This window comes from Staurois parvus, unplaced genomic scaffold (assembly GCF_062004578.1).
Source record: "Staurois parvus isolate SC_StPar_1 unplaced genomic scaffold, SC_StPar_1.0 ptg001045l, whole genome shotgun sequence".
Taxonomy (NCBI): Eukaryota; Metazoa; Chordata; class Amphibia; order Anura; family Ranidae; genus Staurois; species Staurois parvus.
The window spans coordinates 6,023,754-6,046,832 of record NW_028318841.1 but is presented as its reverse complement, the minus strand read 5'-3'; the positions used below and the strand labels follow the sequence as shown (position 1 = coordinate 6,046,832).

At 40.8% G+C, this 23,079-nt stretch overlaps 1 protein-coding gene and 1 pseudogene across 1 annotated transcript in view; both read right to left on the bottom strand.

Annotated features, from left to right (window-relative positions):
* Positions 1-15,475: 15,475 nt before the first annotated feature.
* LOC149440938 (U2 spliceosomal RNA) lies at positions 15,476-15,590 on the bottom strand (annotated as a pseudogene).
* Positions 15,591-19,436: 3,846 nt separating this feature from the next.
* Positions 19,437-23,079, bottom strand: part of LOC149440937 (sodium- and chloride-dependent neutral and basic amino acid transporter B(0+)-like) — a 44,313-nt gene continuing 40,670 nt past the window's right edge. The window contains exons 13-14 of the mRNA XM_089657970.1: positions 20,088-20,255; positions 19,437-19,868 (exon numbers count right to left, since the gene is read on the bottom strand). Coding sequence (XP_089514096.1) covers positions 19,704-19,868; positions 20,088-20,255 — 333 coding nt within the window. The 3' untranslated portion in view covers positions 19,437-19,703. The remainder of the gene's footprint in view (positions 19,869-20,087; positions 20,256-23,079) is intronic.

Sequence of the window (23,079 nt, the reverse complement as noted above, 5' to 3'; positions counted from 1 at the left end):
CAGCACTGAATGTATGCAATTTCAAGGGGTGCTGGGGTGTGCTGGAAGATCTATTGTTGCTGGATGCTGGGGATCTATTGTCACTGAAGGCCAACTATTTTTGTGTGGTGGTCTACTGTTTCTGGAGGGGGATCAGTTGTTGCTGGAAGGGATCTACTGGTGAAGGAGTGGTCTATTGTGGATTGTTGCTGACTTCTGGGTGATATGTTGTAGCTGTTGGGGGTGGTATTTTGTTTTGAGGGTTCATTGTTGCTAGATGAATCTATTGTTGCTGATGGGGTCTCTGTTGCTGGCTGTGGGGGATCTATTGTTCTGCTTTTCTTGTTATCATTAACAAATTTCATACAAATTATTTAGCATCACAAAATGATATTTGGCTATTGTGTTCTCTAACAGGAGCGGTACTGGGAGGTGAGCATGGGGGTGGAGAAAAAAAGTGACTCAAAAGGGGGGAGTTCCTGCACCTATTTTTTGAGAAAAAAAAGCCTTGACAGTAATAGATAAAATAAATAAGACACGTTATGCATGTTACTATATTTGCTAGTTTCAGTCATGTTTATCCCACAATTGGTAATACCGGTACCTAGCATAGTTCTCAACTTTCAGGCTTATTCAGTAAAGTAGAGCAAGATCAAATTCAAATATACATTGTACTGAAACAAACCCCAACTACTTAGATTGCACTCTAGTGGAGTGAAACATTTCTGATAGGTTGTTATGACCTACATTATTTGCATTCTACTTATTTTTACTAAATCAGACTTAACTTTAACCCCTTGGCGTCGATGCCTTTTGGCCCTTTAAGGGTTTCAGAAGTCGGGAGGCGGGGCTTGGTTTAGCCCACGGCGGTCACATGTCCTTGAGAGGTCTCGATTGAAAGAGGAGATCGGGACCTTTCTGTGAGTACCGGACATGTGTGCTGGGGGCATGCAGGGTGCGTGCTCTCAGCACATATGCTTTTCTTAATTGCACACAAATGTGCGGCCAATCGGCGTCAAGGCCCAGGCGCCGGGAGACTGCACATTTGCTTGCGGCCGGCTCCAAGAGGTTACGATTGTTCTACCAAAGTAGTAGAGACTAGTTATTCAGCAAAATGAAAGTTCACTTTGCTTAGCAAAAAAAGGCAAAGCTATGTTCACTTTGATACCCAATCATTAACCCTATACTGTAGTCTCTAAGGCTTGATTCACACTAGTGTGACTCCAAAATCATGCAATTTACAGTGCAACTTTGCAGTGCGCCTTTCATGCGACTTTTACACTCTGTGGTACTCAAGTCACAAGTGAGTCACATTGAAGTAGTGCAGAAACCTTTTTTAAAGACAATGCAACTTTAGTTGTATCTGGAGGGTCCTCTCACTTTTTTGGGAGTTGACTTGGTGACCAGGTCTATTTGGACTTTGATATGCTTTTTTTGCTATAGAGATTTGTGAGTATACATCTACTTTTGAATTAATAAAGGTATTTCCCAGGTAATGCATTGGGCTGGTGAACCCTTTTGCCCTTGTTTTCCAATAGTAGATTTATATCAGGCATATTGCTAACAGCTATAATCACAGAAACAGATCGACTCCCAGCTGTTTATCACACTCAAATGACTTAGATCAATTGTATGGCTCTCCCACAGTAGTCCATCACCCTATTACCATTACAGTGACAGTTTAGAAAGAGATGATCTATGCTAGGGCTTACATTTTCAAGTCCTGAGCTACTAGCCAGGCCTTAAGAGTTACTCGCCACCAACAAACACACACAAACAAAGACACCTGTACATACACACAGACATGTACACACACACATACACACACAGAAACATGTACACACACGCACAGAGACACATGTACACACACACATACGGACACATGTATACACACACAGGGACATACAGAGATGCATACAAACAGATACATGTACATACACAGAAATACACATGCACAGACACATGTACATACACACAGACACATGTACATACATACACAGACACATGTACACACAGACACATGTACGTACATACACATAAACATACACATACATGTACATGCACACACACACAAACACATGCACACACACACATACATATACATACACGCAGACACATGTACAGATACACACATGTACATACACACAGAAACATGTACATGCATACACAGACACACACAAACACACACATGTACACGTACACACATACACACACCCATAAAAAGTTGCAGTACTTCGTTGTTCACTCACCGAGCTGGGTACTGCACTCTAGGGGGAGGCAGAGAGGACAGCACACACTCCTCCTTTGCTTTCACTGCGCTCACCTATTGAGCAGTCTGACAGCTCCCAGTGCCAATGACAGATCCTGCCTGAGCTCCGAGCCTGCTCAGCAAGACGGCCCTGGGGGACACACTCGCCGCCACCGTGATTTCCACTCACCATTGGAGAGCAGGCAAGTGGAAATTTCAAGCCCTGATTTATGCTATGGCCAAGCTGAAAAAAATGTTAAAGGCTTTTAATTGGAATTTGTTCTAGAACAAAAACACCAAATACCCAAAGCCATAAAATCAAGAGCTGAATGTTGCTACACTCTAAATCCCAACTTTCCTAGTTCCATATTTATATTCAATTTTATTGAAGACAAGTAAATTCTTTCCATATTATAGCTTATGCTTTGCTTTTCAAATTATTACATTAGCACATTTAAAGCAATGATCCAGTAATATGTGTTAATTATTTGTTCCAATTAGATGTAATAAAGCATAACAAAAGTTTCCATCATAAATCAAGTTTTTTTTTCCCTTCTAATTCTAGCAAAGGAAGGAAGGAAGGAAGGAGAAAAGGTCATATTTTTAGTTCACATAGCATAGACAAAAAACTCTTTGCACTGTTTAGATAAATCCAAGTAAGTGCACTTAAAATGTATAGAAGATAAATTATTTGAAAATGACTTACATTAGTTTCTGTTGACTTTTTCACACAGCATTTAAAAAATCCCGGTAGCGCTATATTTCCCATGTCCTCACTTTGAGTAGTTAGTGAATCCCTTATTGTACTGTGATGGAGTAATGTAATGTTTAACAAGACAATGTAGCATGTAAATAAGAAGTGTAACAATTGACTTCTTGTGATTACTCGATGAAGCTACTGCAGTACACCTTGTCCACAGTAAGAATGAACCACATTCATGGCTCTGCAAATATTTAAAGTGATCTACTGAAGCACTTAGAAACGCTGCAGCTCATACTGTGAAACAATTCTAAGTACTAAGTCTAAGTACTAATACTTCAAGAGCAAGGTTTCTTGTCTGTGTGGCCCCGCCTTAAATGAGTGACTCTTTCAACATTATGTTGTAATTAATCTCTATGAATATGAATTGGATCCAACATTAAAGTGACAGTAAAGGCAGATTTTGTAAAAATAACAAACATGTCATACTTTGTGTCAGGCTGGACAGAACAGCCTGATCTTCCTATTCTCCTGTCTCCGGCCAGTGCTCCTGGCCCCTCCATCCTGTGGAGTGCTCCCCATAGCAAGCAGCTTGCTATGGGGGCACCCGAGCAGGCTCACTTCCAAGCAGCTGCTCTGTGTCCATTCACACAAGGAGCATGGCTTGGCCCTGCCCCTTCTCTCTCCTCATTGGTTCACTGGCTGTGATTGACAGTATCAGGAGCCAATGTCTCCCGTTGCTGTCTCATCCAATGAGGAGGAAGAGACCCTGGAAAGCCACCGCTCTCCTGCTCATCATTGAATTGAGATGGGGCTTGCTTAAGTTTTTTTTTGGGGGGGAGTTGGGGGGGTGGGCTGCTGCTCACAGAAGCTTTTTTTACTTTAGAATGCATGAAGGTGAAATACTTTGAGCCTTTACAACCACTTTAAAGTTGGCCATACATGGCTCAGTTTTATCTGGCTGGCTGAATAAAAAAAAAAACTGAACCGATTTCCCCATTCACACATTCAAGGTGGATGATGAAATTCTCCCTACTGTGTCATTGTATTCTGAAAGTGGGACTCCTCACCATTATTATACACCGGTCAGCGCTTTCAGCCTATTGGCTGCAAGAGCTGCTCTTGTGAAAATATATCTACAAGCCCGTTCATTAAAAGTGTATTGATAGATCGACTTCTTGTATATGAGAACTGCTATACATAAATTGAAATTCATCCAGTTAAACCAGCAGAATTTTGATCCATATATGGCTAGCTTCAGGTAAGAGTAAAACCAATGTTTTTTCCAGTTAAGGGTAGCATGTGAAAAGGTTTGCACCTCTGTCAATTTTTAATTGTTGGTGGTTATATCCCTTTTTGGAAGATTCACTTCCACTTTCGGTACTGGTGAGAGGAGGAGAGGAGCTGTAACACAAGTGAGAGCACTTCCCCTCATTTTGGGGAGATTTCCTCTTACTTCTTGTTGTGTCATTATTACGCAAATAAAATCTGACACAAACTCTAACCTCTCTTCACTCATCTAAAACAAACAAATAGAAAAGGACATTTTCAGGCTGTACCAAGTATTATGAGAGTAACACCCTGCTATGGATGTTTAATGCAGGATGTTGAAACCAACACCAGACGGCAAGGTCCTGCAGAACAGTAGCATTCACATGTTGAAGAACAGCTATATGGAGAACTTTGCTAAGGAACAGTGCATCTGGAAACTACATTTCCCAGAGGAGCCTTGGACCAGGCCGCGGAGCCAGAGTCAGATAGAGAGGATGAGCGGAATGAGTCTGCTGATCATCAGTCTTGCCACGCTGCCTAACGAGCCAATTTATAAGCAGGAGACCAGATGAGATGCGGAGTCAGGACAGGAGAGTCTGTGGGATCCCCCATCTACAGAGAAAGGTAGACTGCTAAGACCTGCCGGAGACCATTGATCGGGTGAGGGAGCCCAATACTAAGTGAACACTGACAATTTCATCACACCTGCCATCTACCTGCACATGGTTGCAGACATTACAAATAGTTACCTCAGTTTCTGGCCTAGTTCTCTCAGACCCAATTGTTGGAACACGTTTGCATTACAGTCTCATCATCTAAAGCTGACCGCAGGACATATAGACGCAGTCCAGAATACAGGAGTGCCAACTGAAACAACAATTTACCCTTTTCAACTGAACAGGATTTCTAATACTGATGCCTTTGGCCCTTGTCACACAGAGAGAGAGTTGTTCTTGCTCAGAGACGCTTATGCCAACTGTTACACTTCATTACTTCAAATCTGTCCCTGTTTAGTGCCGTAAAGAAGACCTTACATCAGTTCACTACCATTAAGAAGAGAAGTACTTATCAGCTATCATCTACATCTTAGATCATCTTCACACCAATTGGGCCCCAACTAGCATGCAGAAGACCCCATATTTCTCCTAAAGGGACATTGGTTGATTATAGACGAAAACTCTCTCCATTTTCAAATCTAATCCTTGCCATCAAGTTTTGAGGACCCGCAGTGAACTTACCTGTTCTATTGATAGTTGTTCTCACTTGCTGTGGATTCAACAGTCACTTCAGATTGGAGGCAGTGGATTCTTTCTGAAAGCAGGCCTGCTAACAGTTATTGGTACTTTACTGTGGATGTTGTTACTTTTACCTAAAGTTGACAAGAGTGATTTTATCTGCTGCATATGCCAATGCTATTTTGTGTTGTTGTTTTTTTTATCAAGCTACGTTGAAACTCAATATAAACGTCATATTGATTTACACTAACTAGTGTGTGAGTCCATTTTACAGTGATGAGTTGTTCTGGTTTACAAGAGTACAGTCGTGTCAGTGGAGGTTGGGCGTTCAGAGAGAGGTCCAGATTGACAGGGAACCCGAAAATTACTAAGCAGCCCTTAAGGGGATAGTGCTACATGAGTTTACAGTAGAGCAGATATAGAAGAAACAGCTTAATACACCTGTGTATTCATTAACAAATTTTTCTTTTAATTGAAGCTCTGCTGAACCATAAAAACAAGTCCACCTAATTCAGCTGCATGGTGGTTAGATATTTGCAGATTTGCCTATATCCACTTTGTGCAGAATATATAGTGTACCCCACATGAGCAATAAAAGTGGTTTGACAATGACCAAAATTAGTTGCTGGCATCATATAACCAAATTTTAATTCCCCATCTACCGTATTCATGTTAGGACTGATCATGTATTGATAGACCGCATTAACAGTAATTTCTGTACTGCATGAAGGGATATTATTGGCAGAATAAATTGCAGACAATATATCCTGTAGTATGATTAATTACAGTAAATTTGTGCAGCATTATCAAGAAAAGCATTAAGCTGGTCATAGATGGATCAAAATTCTATTAATTCAGCTGAGAATGGCTAAATTGTGATAGATTAGTGGCCATGCCTGTTTGACAGAAGTCAATCTTTACATTACATTACATTATATTACATTGAGTTTGTATAGCGCCAAAGGGTTTGCTCAGCGCTGTACAATAGAGGGGGGGACAAAACATGAAACATTACAGCAACTACAAACAGCACACGAGGGGTTATAGGGCCCTACTCTTTCGAGCTTACAATCTAGGAACATCAACTTTACATCAACTTTTGTTGAACAGGCTTGTTGGAAATGTTTTCTTAATCAGCCAGCTGCAGCTAAGTGGCTGCAGCCACTGATAAATGTTTTTCTGGCAGTTATTCTTGGACAGTGCTGCTAGATTTCAGGGAAGTGTATGTGGAAGAAAACTGTACAGATAATAGCCTGAGCACAGAACATGATCACACAATACAGTAAATCAAGAGCGCACACATGTATGGCAGATTGGATGATTTGTTCATGTTTGATATACCAGCCCTGGGCATGTTTGATAAGATTGTTTATTCTTTTAGATACAATAGGATGCATTCTATGTTTGTAAGAACTGTAAAGCATCAAACTTGCTGTAATATTTCTCTTTGATTTATGTGATTCCTTTTAACATTAATTAAGATTACGATTCCAGCTTGTCTGTGGAGATTTATGGCCATGTTAGGAAACATTTGTGATCTACACCTCAATATTTTGTCACATATGACTGGTCACTCATTTTTAAAGTTCTCTATTACCTGATACTGTTTCTTTTGTTACTGCTACTGTTTGGTACACAACTCCCAGCACAGAGCAATGTCTCACTCTAAGGTCCCCCTTCACACTAATTTCCAGTTACCCTAAATCTGACCTTCACACTAACCTCCTACTGTATGACCATAAACCTAGTGCTAACACTCACACTAACCTCCTATAATCCCTAAACCTAACACTAGCTCTCACACTAAACTCCTATAATCCCTAAACCTAACATTAAACCTCACATTAACCTCCTATAATCCCTAAACCTAACACTTACCCTCACATTAACCTCCTATAATCCCTAAATTTAACACTAACCCTCACACTAACCTCCTTTAATCCCTAAACCTAACATTAACCCTCACATTAACCTCTTTCAATCCCTAAACCTAACACTAACCCTCACATTAACCTCCTATAAACTCTATATCTAACACTAACCCTCACACTAACCTATAATCCCTAAACCTAACACTAATCCTCAGATTAACCTCCTATAATCCCTAAACCTAACACTAACCCTCACACTAACCTCCTATAATCCCTAAACCTAGCACTAACCCTCACACTAACTTCCTATAATCCCTACACCTAACACTAACCCTCACACTAACCTCCTAAACCTAACACTAACCCTCATACTAACCTCCTATAATCCCTAAACCTAACACTAACTCTCACATTAACCTCCTATAATCCCTAAACCTAACACTAACCCTCACACTAACCCTAATCCCTATACCCAACACTAACCCTCACACTAACCTCCTTTAATCCCTAAATCTAACACTAACCCTCACATTAACCTCTTTCAATCCCTAAACCTAACACTAACCCTCACACTAACCTCCTATAATCCCTAAACCTAACACTAACCCTCACACTAACCTCCTATAATCCTTAAACCTAACACTAACCCTCACATTAACCTCCTATAATCCCTAAATCTAACACTAACCCTCACATTAACCTTCTTTATTCCCTAAATCTAACACTAACCCTCACATTAACCTCTTTCAATCCCCAAACCTAACACTAACCCTCACACTAAACTCCAATAATCTTTAAACCTAACACTAACCCTCACAATAACCTCTTACAATCCCTAAACCTAACACTAACCCTCATATTAACCTCCTATAATCCCTAAATCTAACACTAACCCTCACATTAACCTCCTATAATCCCTAAATCTAACACTAACCCTCACATTAATCTCCTTTAATCCCTAAATCTAACACTAACCCTCACATTAACCTCTTTCAATCCCTAAATCTAACACTAACCCTCACACTAAATCCTTAAAACCCTAAAGGCCCTTTCACACTAGAAAACTGCATATGATTCGCACAACAATGCTGTGCGGTTCCTGTGTGATTTACATGCAGTTCTGTGCAGTACAATTTCAGCCCATTCATTCTGAACCGCTCTGCACTAAGAGTAGTACATGCACTACATCTTAAAAATGCACTGCAACTGTATTTCATAGTACTTTTGTACCATCTGATCTGAAGCAGGCAAATGCACCACCTTTGCGGCCTGCATTTGGGGTGTCATAAACTTTGTACTGACACCCACTGAAGATCGCAAAGGCAGTGCCATTGGAATGCGGTGCGGGAAACCACATGGGAATGTGGGTATCCCAGACTGCGTTGCAATGTGAAAGGGCCCTAAACTTGACTTTAACCCCTTTATCAACCCCCCCCTCCCATTTTCCCATGTAACACTAAGCACTAGCAATTTCTGTAACATTAACTTTTCTACTACCTTTCCTTGTAACACTATGCCTAACATTAATTCTCACTCTAAATTTCCCTTTACCCTAACGCTAACCCTAACACAAATCTCCATATCGTTAACATTAAACCTCATATTAAACCTCACTTATTTAAAGTTAATCCCTTGTTGGCATACTCACCTGCTGCTGAGATCATCTGCACCATAGACCAACCTCTCCTATGCAAAAGATACCAATGTCAATGTCCCAACTTTGTTACTATGTGAGCATAGTTCACAACTAATTATGGCCAGTACATAAATGAGTAATCTTCAGCTGCCAGATACAAATAACTAATACTAAGTCCTCATACACACTTGATGTTTTTACAGCTGCTGTTTTTGGCTTTTGATGTTTTTTTCTATAGCTTATAAACCTGCTAGCGTGTTATCCTTTATGTCCATGCACACATAGACTGTAATCAACATTTTTTGGCTGGGATGATTTTTGGCTGCAAAAAAACCCCAGGAATAGTGGTTTTCTAGAGGAGTTTTTAGCTGTAAAAACGCTCTAACGCTGAAAAACGCTAAAAAACATTGCAAAACACAGTAAAATGCCGCAAACAGGTGTTTTTGGACTTTTTTTGGTAAAAAAAACGCTAAAAAATGCAAATGCAGAAAAATTCAGGAAAAAGGGCAAAACACCACTAAATGCTAATGCAAAAACACTAAAAAAAGCTGAAAAACTCACGTTTTTAACATGACTTTACAAAGCTAAGGTTACCAGCATTATCAAAACGTCCAGTGTGCATGAGGACTAAAGCTCCCGTAGCCTCCCTAGCGGTCTGATTATGTCAGTATTTCTGTGCTCAAAGCGGTACATTTTTTTGCATGGAAATATGCCGTTTTTTTATTGTAGGCCTGTCATTTTTAGGAATAACTCACTGAAAATTGTCCGAACAAGAGTCTAGCAAACATCCCGGGTATGTTAAAATTTGAAACACAAAATCATAAATTATAATTTAATAAATAATCCTAAAAAATAATAATATAATAATAATAAATTCAATAATATAATCAAACCAAAAACACTGAAATTTGAAATAGAGCGCCAAGTTCGCACATCACTGATCTTAGTCGCAAAATTGTTTGCAGTGTCTGAGGACGAATTTCCCCACGAATCATTATCACTCAATTCTGCAAGTGGTTCTAATTTACTATTGCTGTTCTCTAGCTGGTTTAAAACCGCTTTTGACCTAAAGGGACACTTTTTGGACACCATGGACATTTCTCAGTTTCCAGGCAGAAAGAACAGTAAAGATGCAGGCAGGGCACAGGACAAAGCAGTAGGGACAAAATGTATGGGAAATGCTTCGATACAGTAATGTTTTACTATGTGATTTTAGTGTATTTAGTGAATGTCACTTTTTGACATTTTGAAATTTCCCGTTGGTTCCATCCCCGTATGTCCCGACGTCGCAGGGAACGGAACCCGGAAGACAGATGTCGGCATCGGCCGGAGGAGATGGCCGGGGATGCAGTAGGGGGGATATCGCAGGAGCGAAGGACAAGGTAAGTGCAGAAGGGATCCCGGAGCAACGCTGAAGGGTATTCCCGAGTGTAGCTCGGGGTTACCGCTTTTGGTGCTGAGACTTTACCCCGAGCTACACTCGGGAATACCTCCAGGGAGGTTAAGATAGCTGTTCTCTATAGCGGTGTACTGAGAGCATGCCAGAGAATGTTTAGACTAAATAACCACATGATAATCACAAAGCAATAGCTTTTACTACCAAAAGTGTTATACTATACTAAACCATTTACCGTAACCTTTTTATAATAACATTATTATTTTAAAAAGCCTGTATAAAGGAAACATACTAATAAATAAAACTTGTGGGTTTAGCCAATCATTTTTTGCTTACTAGTTCTTCATGATCCACCGAAACGGGAGTATGGCAGGTAGTCCTTTGCCTACCATGAAAAAAGAAAAAAAGCCATCCAAATTGATACGAAAACCGTATCTCAGTAATATCTCCGACTCACTTATATACATGTGGATTATAAACCTAATAATACTGGAAAACAAAAATTGGCAGTTGACTAGTGCAGAGCCGCCTGGAAAGTGGTTAATTAAATCCTACGTGGAGTAATATATCACTACAAAGGTGAAAGCGATTGTGTATTTATTTGATCACTTAGATCATGACAAAGGTTGACATTGACAGGGTGAACATATTGCAATCATGTTAAAATCAAAGAGTTAAAATAAAAAACCATTTGGCGTCTTCAAAAATGGCTGTATAGGCAGAAATGATCAATATGAGGCAGTGGGATTTTCCTTCTGTATTCATCTGATGTAGAGTTCCATACTGTATGGCCTAGTAAATTTGTTTGCTTCTTTGGCTGTCCCCTTATGAATATCACAGAGAAAATGGATGAAGTTCTAGGAATTAGATAATGGATTATGATGAATACACAGGAAACAAGGGCTAATCATCTGGACATAAACCTAGCATGATGCACATGTTCATATTAATTAAGTTGTAAATATACTCTCTTTACCTTAACAATAAATGTGCCATGGTATAATAATGGTGGATATGTGTCTTCCTGGATAACCAGCATAAATGGAAATGAATCCACAATAAGAAGTGACTCATGTGGAAGACCAGAAAAAATTCTCACTGTTGATGTGAAAACAAACATGGATGTATTGGTAAAGAAGTAGTAGTCCAGAGTAGATAATATATAGAATTCCAGTAGATGTCAATCAAACATCAATGGTTCCTTTAAAAGTGCCCCTCTTGGGGTTCCAAAAATTACTCTTTTTGAAGAGTTGATGAGGCTCCTATGAAGAGTTAGTGCGGCTCCTTTGAAGAGTTGGTGCGGCTCCTGTAGAGGTATGTGAGACTAATGTCCCATAATACTAACTGTATAACACACGGTATAATATATACCTATTGAGTCCAAAAATTCCCCTTAATCTAGGGCTCAAAACTGCTTAGTTATTGCATAGGGTATAGCTCCCGTTAAAAAATTGCGATCTGAAGTGACTCAGCTTAACACTATGAACTGAGTCACCTGAAACGCCGAAAAAAGCTCCTTCCAATGTGAGGGAAATCTCCTTTTAAAAAACTGGCATGGGAACAGATGTCCCATTGGATGATTTTCTCTGTAATTTTATTCTGGAGGCAATAAAACATTTGGGGTTTGCTCACATTTTTATTCCTGGTAACAGTGGGGATCAGGACAATAAGAAAGAATAGATTTACCTAATAAGGGAAAAGACAGCATTACCAACTGGCAGGGGTTATAACCCCACCACTTATAATTTAACCACTTCAATACTGACACTTTCACCTGCTTCATGCCCAGACCAACTTTTAGATTTCAGTGTTGTCATACATTGAATGCCAATTACTCAGTTAGGCAACACTGTACCCAGATGAAATTTTTTGAGACAAATAGATTTTTCATTTGGTGGTATTTAATCACCAATGTTTCTTTTTGCCATTTAAATGAATAAAATACAGAAAGGTGGGGAAAAAAAAGCTAATTTTTATTTGTTTCTGTTATAAAATTTTGCAAACAAATAATCTTTCTTCTTAATTTAGGCCAAATCTTTCTTTAGTAAAAATAACCCAAATCAGTATATATTATTTAGTGTGTGTGAAAGTTTCTTCAATCAATGGTATATACAGGGAGTTTTCAAGTCAAACTGGAACTTTTACATTTACAGGTATAAAAAGGGTTGCTAGCATGGCGGTACTACACACAGCAGTGAGTGGCAAGTGTGTCCTATTACTGATAGACGGTGCACATGTTGCTAGCCAGTTCAGAGACCGTTAATCAAGATGGCAAACAACAGTGATAGTGCGTGCAAAGAACAGCGTGTGGTGATGAAGTTTCTTGTGAATGAAGGCATAAAACCCACGGATCGCTACAGAAGACTTCAAGCACAGTATGGTGATGAGACACTCAGCCGCAGAAAGACATTTGATTAGTGTAAACATTTCAAAGATGGCCGTACATCTGTCAGTGACGATACCGGCCGTGATGGATTCCAGCCCAGAGCAGTCATTCCTGTGAACATTCAGCACATGGAACGCCTGGTCCTGGATAATTGATACATAACCTGTTGTGAAAATGCACAAGAGACAAATATTTCTGTGGGAATGGTGAACACAATCATGACGAAGTGGAGCAGGCTGTCCTAGGATGGTTCAGGCATACTGACAAATCTTTCTATGCCGAAGCTTTCAAGGCATTGGTTAAACACTGGGATAAGTGTATAAATGTAGCAGGGGAGTATGTAAAAAAAAATAAATGCAGTTTCCATTCCTTGAAATTTGTTCTTTTATTATATAAACTCAAAAATACTGGTTTAATTTGAGCTCCCCTTGTATATCTGAAAATTGAACAATGCTGATGTACTGGCTAATTTCTTGAGGCCCTAAAATGACAGGACAGTACAACCCCTCCCCCCCAATGACCCTGAAATTGGACACCTTAAGGTATTTAGTAAGCGGCACGGTGAGTCACCAGTGCAGTACAGTGTCATCATATGACTGGTGTGGTGGTAATCAGGGATACTGACGAGTGAAAGTATGTATAAAAAAAAGAAAAATTTATTACATTTTTCTAAATTTTTTCTTTTTTTAAACATTTCTTTTCTTTTTGTTTACATACTTTCATCAGAGTAGACCAGTGTATAATAACACTGTACTACTTTAGGGGGGGGGGTGTTATTTATTATAATAGTGAAGAGGACTGTTATAAACAAGTTTTATCTGTCATGAATGTGTTTCCATTCATGATGGCTTGGTTATTGTTGACATGTTGTGATTTGCTAAAGCTAATCACATGGTACTGGTAGCCAGGTACTATGTGATAGCTGTGGGCCAATCCCAGCATCCCAACAGTAAATGAAAAATGTAAATAATGTTTTTTCACTTTTTTTTTTTTACATACTGTCACCAGAGCAGTACAGTGTCATCATTCGACTGGTGAGGCGGTGATTGGTCACTGTTGGAAGGCAACATGTTTTTATATCAGACATTTATGGATTCTTATTGCTTGGTTAACAAAGAGCCATTTGGTCTGCTGGAATGTCAGACCAAATGGGGTGTGTGTAACAAAAGATTGCATACCAAAATCCTGGTCCTGGGAGTTCACACATACACCCTAGCAGTGGGGCATGGAGATAAGAAAGCCTCAGCCCAGGTTCCCTGGTGACACAAAGATCATAATGACATATAACATGGCTTCTAGCCAGAAGGCAGAAACCGTATGTGGACTGAAATATTGACCTGGGTCAAAGCATTTTTGGCACTATAGCAGTGGTAGAGACTTAGACATACTTCCGGGAGAATAGCTGGAGTAATACTATACTTTCTAGTGATTTGGGAAGACAGCCTCTTATAAGATATGAATTGACGCTCATTGGATGGAGGACTACACCAGGAGGGTTGAGGGTGTTTGTGTGGGTGGTGTCTGTGAGTACTTTAAATGCAAGGGCTGGCCATGCTTGTGTCCCTTTTCTATCCAGAGACCAGCCAGATACTGAACTTAGAGAACAAATTTACATAACGTATCATCTTTTCTCTTTTATTTCTATATGCTCTATAATATTTGTTTAGATTTCTCTGTTAGTGTTTTACTTTCTTTGTAAATAAATAAGACCTTTGCTTTTTGAGCATTGTGTTTATTATTATAGCTAATATTGTAATGTAGTACTACCATCAATATTGTCAGAGCTTAGATATACTAGCTATTTTATAGAGACCAACAGGATAGTACATAATTTTAATATAAGTAGTGGAAAATCCAAAAACAACCCCCTATTTATTACAGTCTTTTTTTTTTTTTTTTTTTTTTTTTTAAGTCCGCAAACGTGCAAACTAGAACGAAAAACCCGTAAGTGATCACAAAAAAAGTGCAAGTGCGAACACCACACGAAAAAGTGCACTTAGGGGTGTGTTTGTCCTACCCCCGAAAGGGTTGGACCGTTCGCCTGATCCCCCGGGGCACGAAGCTCCTGACAGGGACAAGGTTCCCATTTGGTCCTCCTGGCCAAAAGGCCTGGTGGACCACCGTTCCTTATGCCCAGCCGAAGCCGGACATCCAGTACTAGGCGAGGGGGTTCTCCCGAAGAGAAAACCCCCTAGGGATCAGGGGAGGAAGGAACCGTATGGCCACACATCCTCCCCCTAGACTTCAGGTAAGGCCCGAGGACCCACACCCTCCATCCGTGAAAAACACACACATAAGAACAGAAAAAGTGACAAACGTGGGAGTGCATAATAAATTAAGTAAAGATAAAGTAAAAAAAATAATAAAAATGGTACCGTGCCGAAATGTGCACAGACCAGGCCCTGAGGCCCGTAGCAAAAATTGCCCTGGACTTAGCCAAAAGACCTGGTCCTTAGGGCGCTGTGCAAAAAAGAGTGTAAAAACAGTGGCCATGTGTCATCTTCACACCGTGGGGTCCCACACCCAAGTGTTACTAGTGACACCCCTGAGCGCGTCTCCTCAGGGGGCACTGAGTTTGCGGACTTTTTGCCTCCTCAGCCCCAGGCCAGACCAAGGTAGCATGCTCAAACCAGGAGGAACTGGGTCTTTCCGGTCTCCCCAGAGGAATTACTCCCAAGGCCCCAGAACGAATCATGGCGCTCCCTGGTTTCTGTCCCTCCGGTACTAGCCTTCCGGACCCCCATCATACCAGTGAGGGTACTGTACAACAACCATCCCCGTAAACTAGAATGGTCGGTAGCACCCCCACTGGACACTGATAAGAACAGATACTACACTTGATCTTAGCCAAAAGGCCGAGAAGCGATACAGTCACAACGATTAAATGGTACTAGGGCTGGCCCAAATAGAACGAGCTGTGTCCACTGGACACAGAAGGTGACAGATGGCTCCACTGCAGGCCCCTTATGGTGTGCACGAGACATCGTATTGTGGGTGCAATGATTTACAGGCTCCTAATTGTAACATCCTACTATAAGTGGTTGCAGGATGTTAAAACAAACACAAGATGCAAGTGTCCTGCAGAACAGTGGCATTCACACTCTGTAGAGCAGCTCCATGGCATTTATATGCTGAACCGCAGGACTTTGCTGAGGAACAGTGTAATAAAGAACTACATTTCCCTGAGGAGCTGGCATGTGGGTGGAGGCATATAAATATATAAAAGCCTTCGAGGTGAGACAGGAATCTGGAGGGAGGAGTGCACTGACTGAGGGGGGACCGGACCAGGCCGTGGACAGAGAGAAAGTGTGGGGGCGAGGAGAATCTGCTGACCTTGCTGCATCATGACGAAAGCTAAACGGATGGAACACTGCAGGTGGGAGAGTCTGTGGAGGCTTTTTCGAAGGAGAGAGAAAGGCCAGATGCCATCCCTCGGGTAAGAGAGTCCCTAGCATTATCAAAGACAGGGAATACTGACACTTTCTCCACCCTTGCTATTTTCCTGCACACAGTTGCGGACATTGCACATACTGGTAGTTATTAGAATTCGTGGCCTAGTTCCTTTAGCCACTATTGCCTGACTACACTTAGCACAGCTTTATCATCAGAACTGATAACAGGACAGTCAGTCTACAGGCCAAACCACTGCTGTGTCACCATCATCATCAATTCACTCTGCTAAGAAGGCCTTTTCCCTAGGGTGCCAAAAGAGAGTTGCCCTGTGCCAACAATCACTTTTACCAGCTTAGCAACTTGTTGCTTTAGATTCGCTAGTGACTAGTGTCTTAAAGGAACATTACATCCCTAAATTGCTGCTTGTAGGGGGAGTTTCATTCTTCCCTCTCTTGATTACACTGTTCCTCAGAGAGTTACAGTCCACACTTCTCTTCACTGTGCACCAACTGGGCCCCATCAAGCATGCAGAAGACTCTTCATTGCCTTTAAAGAACAATGGTTGTTTTGGGGTAAAGAGCTCTTTTCCTTATTTAAAGTTTTCCCCTTGCCATCAGGTCCTGAGGGTCCAAAGTGAGCTAGTCTACCTGTTTGATAGCTTTAGCTGCTGACTGGGAGCTGTAAGACCACCTCAGGTTGAAGGCAACTGAGATTCTGTGATAAGTGTTTTCTTTTCTTAAGTTCAAACTGACACAAGTGACAATTGATTTTACACATTCCAATTCTGTTTATGCTGTGTAACCAAGCCATATTGAAGTTTGCTATAAACCTCTTACTAGTTCACTTCAATCCATGTGTGAATTCACATTCTGGTGGTGATTTATTTCAATAAAGAGTGTACTTTGGTGTCAGCAGGGGTTAGGCTTTCAGAGTGGGGTCCAGATCCACAGGGAACCCAGAAACAAACCAGCAACTCCTAAGGAGGTAGTGCTACAAAAATAGTAATAAATGGACTTTTTACACTTGCAAACTGCCTTAGAGAAGAAGCTTTCAGAACTGGCTGCATAGTGTGGGGGAGCCTGAAGGGCTGAATGATTAGGTAAGTAAAAGGCTCTTTTCCTGATACCCCAGGCAAAAATGAGCATCTAATCCTTGCAATCTGGAGCATAACTCCGATCTCTGATGCATATGGATAGAGCACATGTTTAATATATTACCAAAAACTCAGCAAATTTCCACTAACTCCATCACTGCAGCAAAGAGGAGGGTCTATCCACTGCAAAAGTAATCAATCACTTTTACCCAGTAAGTTCCTGACTGCAGAAAAAAGTAAGGGTCAATGTAAGAGTATTCAAAAATAACAATGAAAAAGAATTACATGTAATTTGGAAATATGATTGTATGTTAACCTGTTTCCGCCCGGCCTATGGCCGAATGGCGGCTGGCAAAAACACTCACCTTTCCGGGTGGACACCATATGGCATCCTTTCGGGCATGCTCGGTTTGTGTGCCTGCAGAGCCGCGCAGCGGCGTGATCTGTCACCGGCCGTGTACCTCGGACACGGCCGATGACAGATCTGAGTACCGGCCCCGTTGCCGGTACCATGTGACCTGCTGTGACCAATCACAGCAGGTCACATGACAGTTGTATACAATGGATGACTTCATTCATGCCATCCATTGTATACTAGTGTGTCTAGCTGTGAATGGTCACAGCGAACGCATGCACAAGCTGGGCCAATCACAGCCCAGCTGTGTCATGTGATTAGCCGTGGCCAAATCACAGCTAAGCACAAAAAAAAAAAAAAACCCTGAATGAATCGATGTCATTCAGGTAAATGCTTGCTTATAGCAAAGTAATTCTTTGCTATAAAAAAAAAAAATACTGATCACTTCCCCAAAGTAGTACAATGTTACTATGGTAACATTGTACTACTTTGGTAATAGTGAAATATGAAAAAAAAATCTTAAAAAAAGAAAAAAATGTAATAAAAAATTAAAAATAATAAAAACATTTAAATTTTTTTAAAAAAAATTATAATTTTAGTTTTCATACTGTCACCAGTCAGTGTCCCTGATCACCACCATGCCAGTTATATGATGACGCTGTACTGCACTGGTGACTGTATGTAAAAACAAAATAGTTAATTTTTTCATTTTCCAAAAAATTATGACAAAAAAAATACAACTTCAAAAAACTCGCCATGCCTCTTATGAAGTACGTCTGACTGTCTACTCTGCAAAAAGGGGTCATTTGGAGGATATCTGTCCTGTTCTGACATTCTCTGACCTCAAGAAATTAGATTGGCTGTCAGTACTTCAGGATTGATCAATATTCAGATATATCCCATAGTTTGTGAACTCTATAACTTTCCTACAAACTAAAAAATACATCCTAATTTGGGTTATTTTCACCAAAGAAATGTAGTAGAATACATCTCGGCCTAAATTTATGAAGAACAATTATGTATTTGCAAACTTTTATAACAGATTTATAGGCATCTGATAAGTATCCCCAGTATTTACTTCCTCACTAGTTACAAGCTTGTGCTGAGGAAGGAGGAGGGTGGATGTGAGGCCTACAAGCCTGCCCAGGATAGGGCAGAGGGAAACACACTGTACATACGTGGCCAGTGCCAGCCTCAGTGCACTTCAGTCTCAAGCACCCCAGGCTACTGTGAGAACTCAGGAAGTATATCAAGGAAGTATGTTCAAGTACAACGTGTCCTGGGTCCTCTGGGAGATCTATCAAGGATTTAGAACATCTAGTGGGACTTTAAATGTCCTCAATAGCTATAGCTGAATGGTTATGTAGTGCCACCCCTGAAGGGGGTGCTTGCAGGACTCGGACATAAAGGCAAAACCATTTTTTAGTTTTGGATAGAGTGAAGGAGAATTATAACACCTGTCAGGTTGTTGTCTATATCCCCCTTTAGGGGAATATACCCTCTTCCCCTATGTTGTCCTATTTGCCATTATCACAGAGAGTGGAAGTGAAAGAAAATTCCACATTTTAAGTGGCCACCAGAAAAGGAATCAGGGGAAAATCTTCCAATTAGGACACTAGTTCTGTTGACTCTGGTGACTACCACAGATTTCTCTTACTTTGAAGGGATTTCCTCTCACTTCCTACTGTGGCTATAGGACAGGAAATTAAGAAAGGTCAACCCCAATGGGCCACAGATAGCAAAAAACTGACAGGCGTTATAACCCTCCCTTACATTATACAGCTACACTTAAGTTCAACTTTAAGCAAATTTAGCAAGGGTTTGCATTAACATTAAGTGAAAGTTGAAAAACGTTTAACACCAGTACAAAAACAGTGTTTTCTTTTTATTAATAGAAAGTATTGTATGTACAATTGCACTTCATTAGAATATTTAGAACTTTTACATTCACACATTATTCTATGCCCCATTTGCATATTTTGAGCCTTCCATACAAAAAAGTGACTTGTGCAAGCTTACAAAGCTCTAATTAAGCTCCTTGTCACTTTAGCAAACCTTTGGATGCCATTTAGTAATTAGACCAACGATCCATCAGTCTATCAGAGATAGGCAAGTATATAGATATGAGATGTCTCAATCTTAGTCTCTCTGAAATGAAACATTATCAAATCCTTTAATGTCTGTAATTTCCACTCCTTTGTCCTCCTGGACAGTGCCATCCTTCATATCTTTGTACCTCTCTCCACGATTTTTCACCAGGGCAGGTCCCCAATTTTCAGTTGGTCTAAAACAGCTTGCAATACGCTGCAATAACAAAAGAAATTTAGTTTAGTGTGAAAGTTCATTGACATGTTAAAGGAGATCATTCTGCATTATAAATAGCTTCTCAGCTGATGGAGTAATTCTATAGTTCATGCTTACTTGGTTCTGCATTGTATGAGATCAACTTTTTTGGGATTGTTTTTGGATAGCAATGTTTTTATATTCTAACTTAGATCTAGTATAGGAAATGCTTTTCCATACCTGAAAAATGTTCCCTTTGGCTTGAATGACCTTCACAATAGCAATGACAGGAATCCATATAAGGCAGAAGACGACCATTAAGAATCCTAATATAATTGCCCATTGTGGGTAAACTACACCACCATATGTTGTAGTTTCATACGTGACTAACGACCAGATTAAAATGGCCTGTAAAAAAAAGACAAAGTAAAATGGTTTATATTTCAAAAACCAAGACGCTAATACATATTCACAAATGTAATAATTGAAGCGCTCTTCAACTCCAGACCCTATTTTTCCAGAATTTCTTATACACAGAAATATATTCTAAGTTCTTGGACCTGTAATTCCAACAACTTTTGACACTAAGGGGGTTATTTACTAAAACTGGAGCGTGCAAAAGTTAGCTGCAGTTCTGTATAGAAACCAATCAGTTTCCAGGTTTTATTGCCAAACCTTCATTGAACAAGCTGAAGTTAGAAGCTGATTGGCTGCCGTGCACAGCTGCACCGGATTCTGAGTGCTCCAGTTTTAGTAAATCTCCCTCTATGTGATATTACCAAATACTGTACCTATTGGGGTACTTCCAAACTGGAATTCATAGGCACCAGTATAAGAATTACTCTTAATTTCATCCTCAATTAGCACTGATTGACTAAAAAAATGTTCAGCTCTATAAACAGAATTACATGGAAAATATTTAGTGTTGTAACATTTACGATTATTAACACACCTATGTTCCTATTGGTAAAATACACTGCCAGTAACTGTGCCCTTCTAACTGCCTATTGCTGATTGAAACTTTGTGAAAAGCTACTGTATACATAGATAGGAAGAAAATAAGACAAGTCACTTTTCAGAATCATTCAGCTGTTTTGTAATCTTAGCTTTAATTGCCAAAAGTCATGTACAACAGGCATCTGTCAGCAAAACAGTTACATTCACATTTGTTGCTCACTCCCCCCCCCCCCCCCAATACACACGCACAGCACCAACATGTAAAAATGTGCAGTAAAAGAAATAAAAAATTAAAAGAAAATTGTAGAAGGAAATAATATCTTACACCCTTACACTAGGGCTGTTAATGGGATTCTAGGGAAGCTGAGGGTTCCAAATTCCTGAGTCTTACCAATCACAGGCAGGAGGCCTGGCAGTGTGGCATACAGGCTCATAAATATGAGAGAGCCTAGCCAGCAAAGAATTATCTGGGAGTCAGGTGGAAGATGGATTGCTGAGTTGCTGGGAGGGGACCACGGGAAGAGGGGTTCTGCCTACAGGCTAAAGCTGAAGAGGAGGAAGGAGTGGAAGTTCAGACAGAGGGAACTGCACAAAAAGTGTTATCTAGAGGGTACCCTGTTCAGCATGGAGGATTAACACAACTGCAAGGCCTGAACAAGCTTTCTTATGCAAAACCACAGGATACAAGGGACTGAGTGAGTACCACTACACCCCCAGGGCCTACAAGGGAGAGGGCTTCCAGGTGCAATACCCAGTCTGAAGAGTTTCTTCCAAGGGGACAAAGTGCTCCTTAAGGAGACTTTGGAACTGATCTGTTAAGAAACTGATGCCACTCCGGAGGCCAGGAGCAACCCTTTGTTGTACAGAAAATAAGAAGTTTGCCCTCAGAGTTGCTGTTTTCAAGTCAAGTCAGACATCCCATATATCCCTGAACCCTATCCAAGTTGTTTACCCCAAATAAAACAACAAAAACAAGCTCATGCACTGGTTACTGACTCTAAATGGAAATTGGAAAATGCTTGTTGCCTGGCTGTGCAGCTATATGGGGACCTGAAAACTCAGGGGCTCCTTAGGGGTAGCACTACATGAGCAACACTTTATTATAATTTAAAATCGCACTCACATTATAATCTTTCCAACAGGCAACATCAAATATATAGAGCTGGGAAACTCCTACAGCTCACCGCATTGTAGTTGGCTGACAGCTCTATGTAAAGACAGGTTGGCCTGCAGCTGGGAGACACACCACCTCTGCTCTAACACCATGTCTGGAATTAGGCTCCACCCTATGTGTTACGTCAAGAACAAGTTCTACAGAAGTACTACAGTGCTGTGAGCTGCAGGAGGTCAAATTGGCTTTAAATTCTCAAAAAGTGGCAAGCTGCATCTGCTGGCAGCTGTGGTGGCAGGCTACAGTGGGAAGCTGCATATGGTGGGAAGCTGCATCTGGTGGCAGGCAAGTTGCTTCTGGTGGTAGACAATGGTGGCAAGTGACATGCTGCATCTGGTGGCAAGTGACACGCTGCATCTGGTGGCAGGATAGTGACAAGTTGCATCTGCTCGTAAACAATGGTGGCAAGTGACATGCTGCATCTGGTGGCCAGTGACACACTGCATCTGGTGGCAGGATAGTGACAAGTTGCATCTGCTGGTAGACAATGGTGGCAAGTGACACGCTGCATCTGGTGGCAAGCAATTGTGGCAAGTGACATGCTGCATCTGGTGGCAGGCTACGGTGGCAAGTGACATGCTGCATCTGGTGGCAGGCTATAGTGGCAAGTGACATGCTGCATCTGGTAGCAGGCAATGATGGCAAGTGACACACTGCATATGGTGACAAGTGACACGCTGCATCTGCTGGCAGGCAATGGTGGGAAGTGACATGCTGCATCTGGTGGCAGGCAATGGTGGGAAGTGACATGCTGCATCTGGTGGAAGGCTACGGTGATAGATTACAAGCTCAGGGCTTCCCCTGATTCTGCATTACAGATAGTTGAACTATTTCATTATATATTACAATGTAATAATAGAAATAATGTGCTCTAATCATCCTGCACCATACAACCATGATGTGGGGATGATTGAAGCGCTAACATCCGGCTCACCAAACCGCATCTTCCACGCTCCCCCCCTTCCCCCAGTCCTTGGCAAAATGTTCTTCCACAAAATCAGTCCCTGGGTGCCAAAAAGGTTGGGAACCGCTGTTTTAAATGTTTTTGCTGGACACATAAATTAAGAAAAACAAACACAAAATTGTAAACCTTTTCATTTAAAG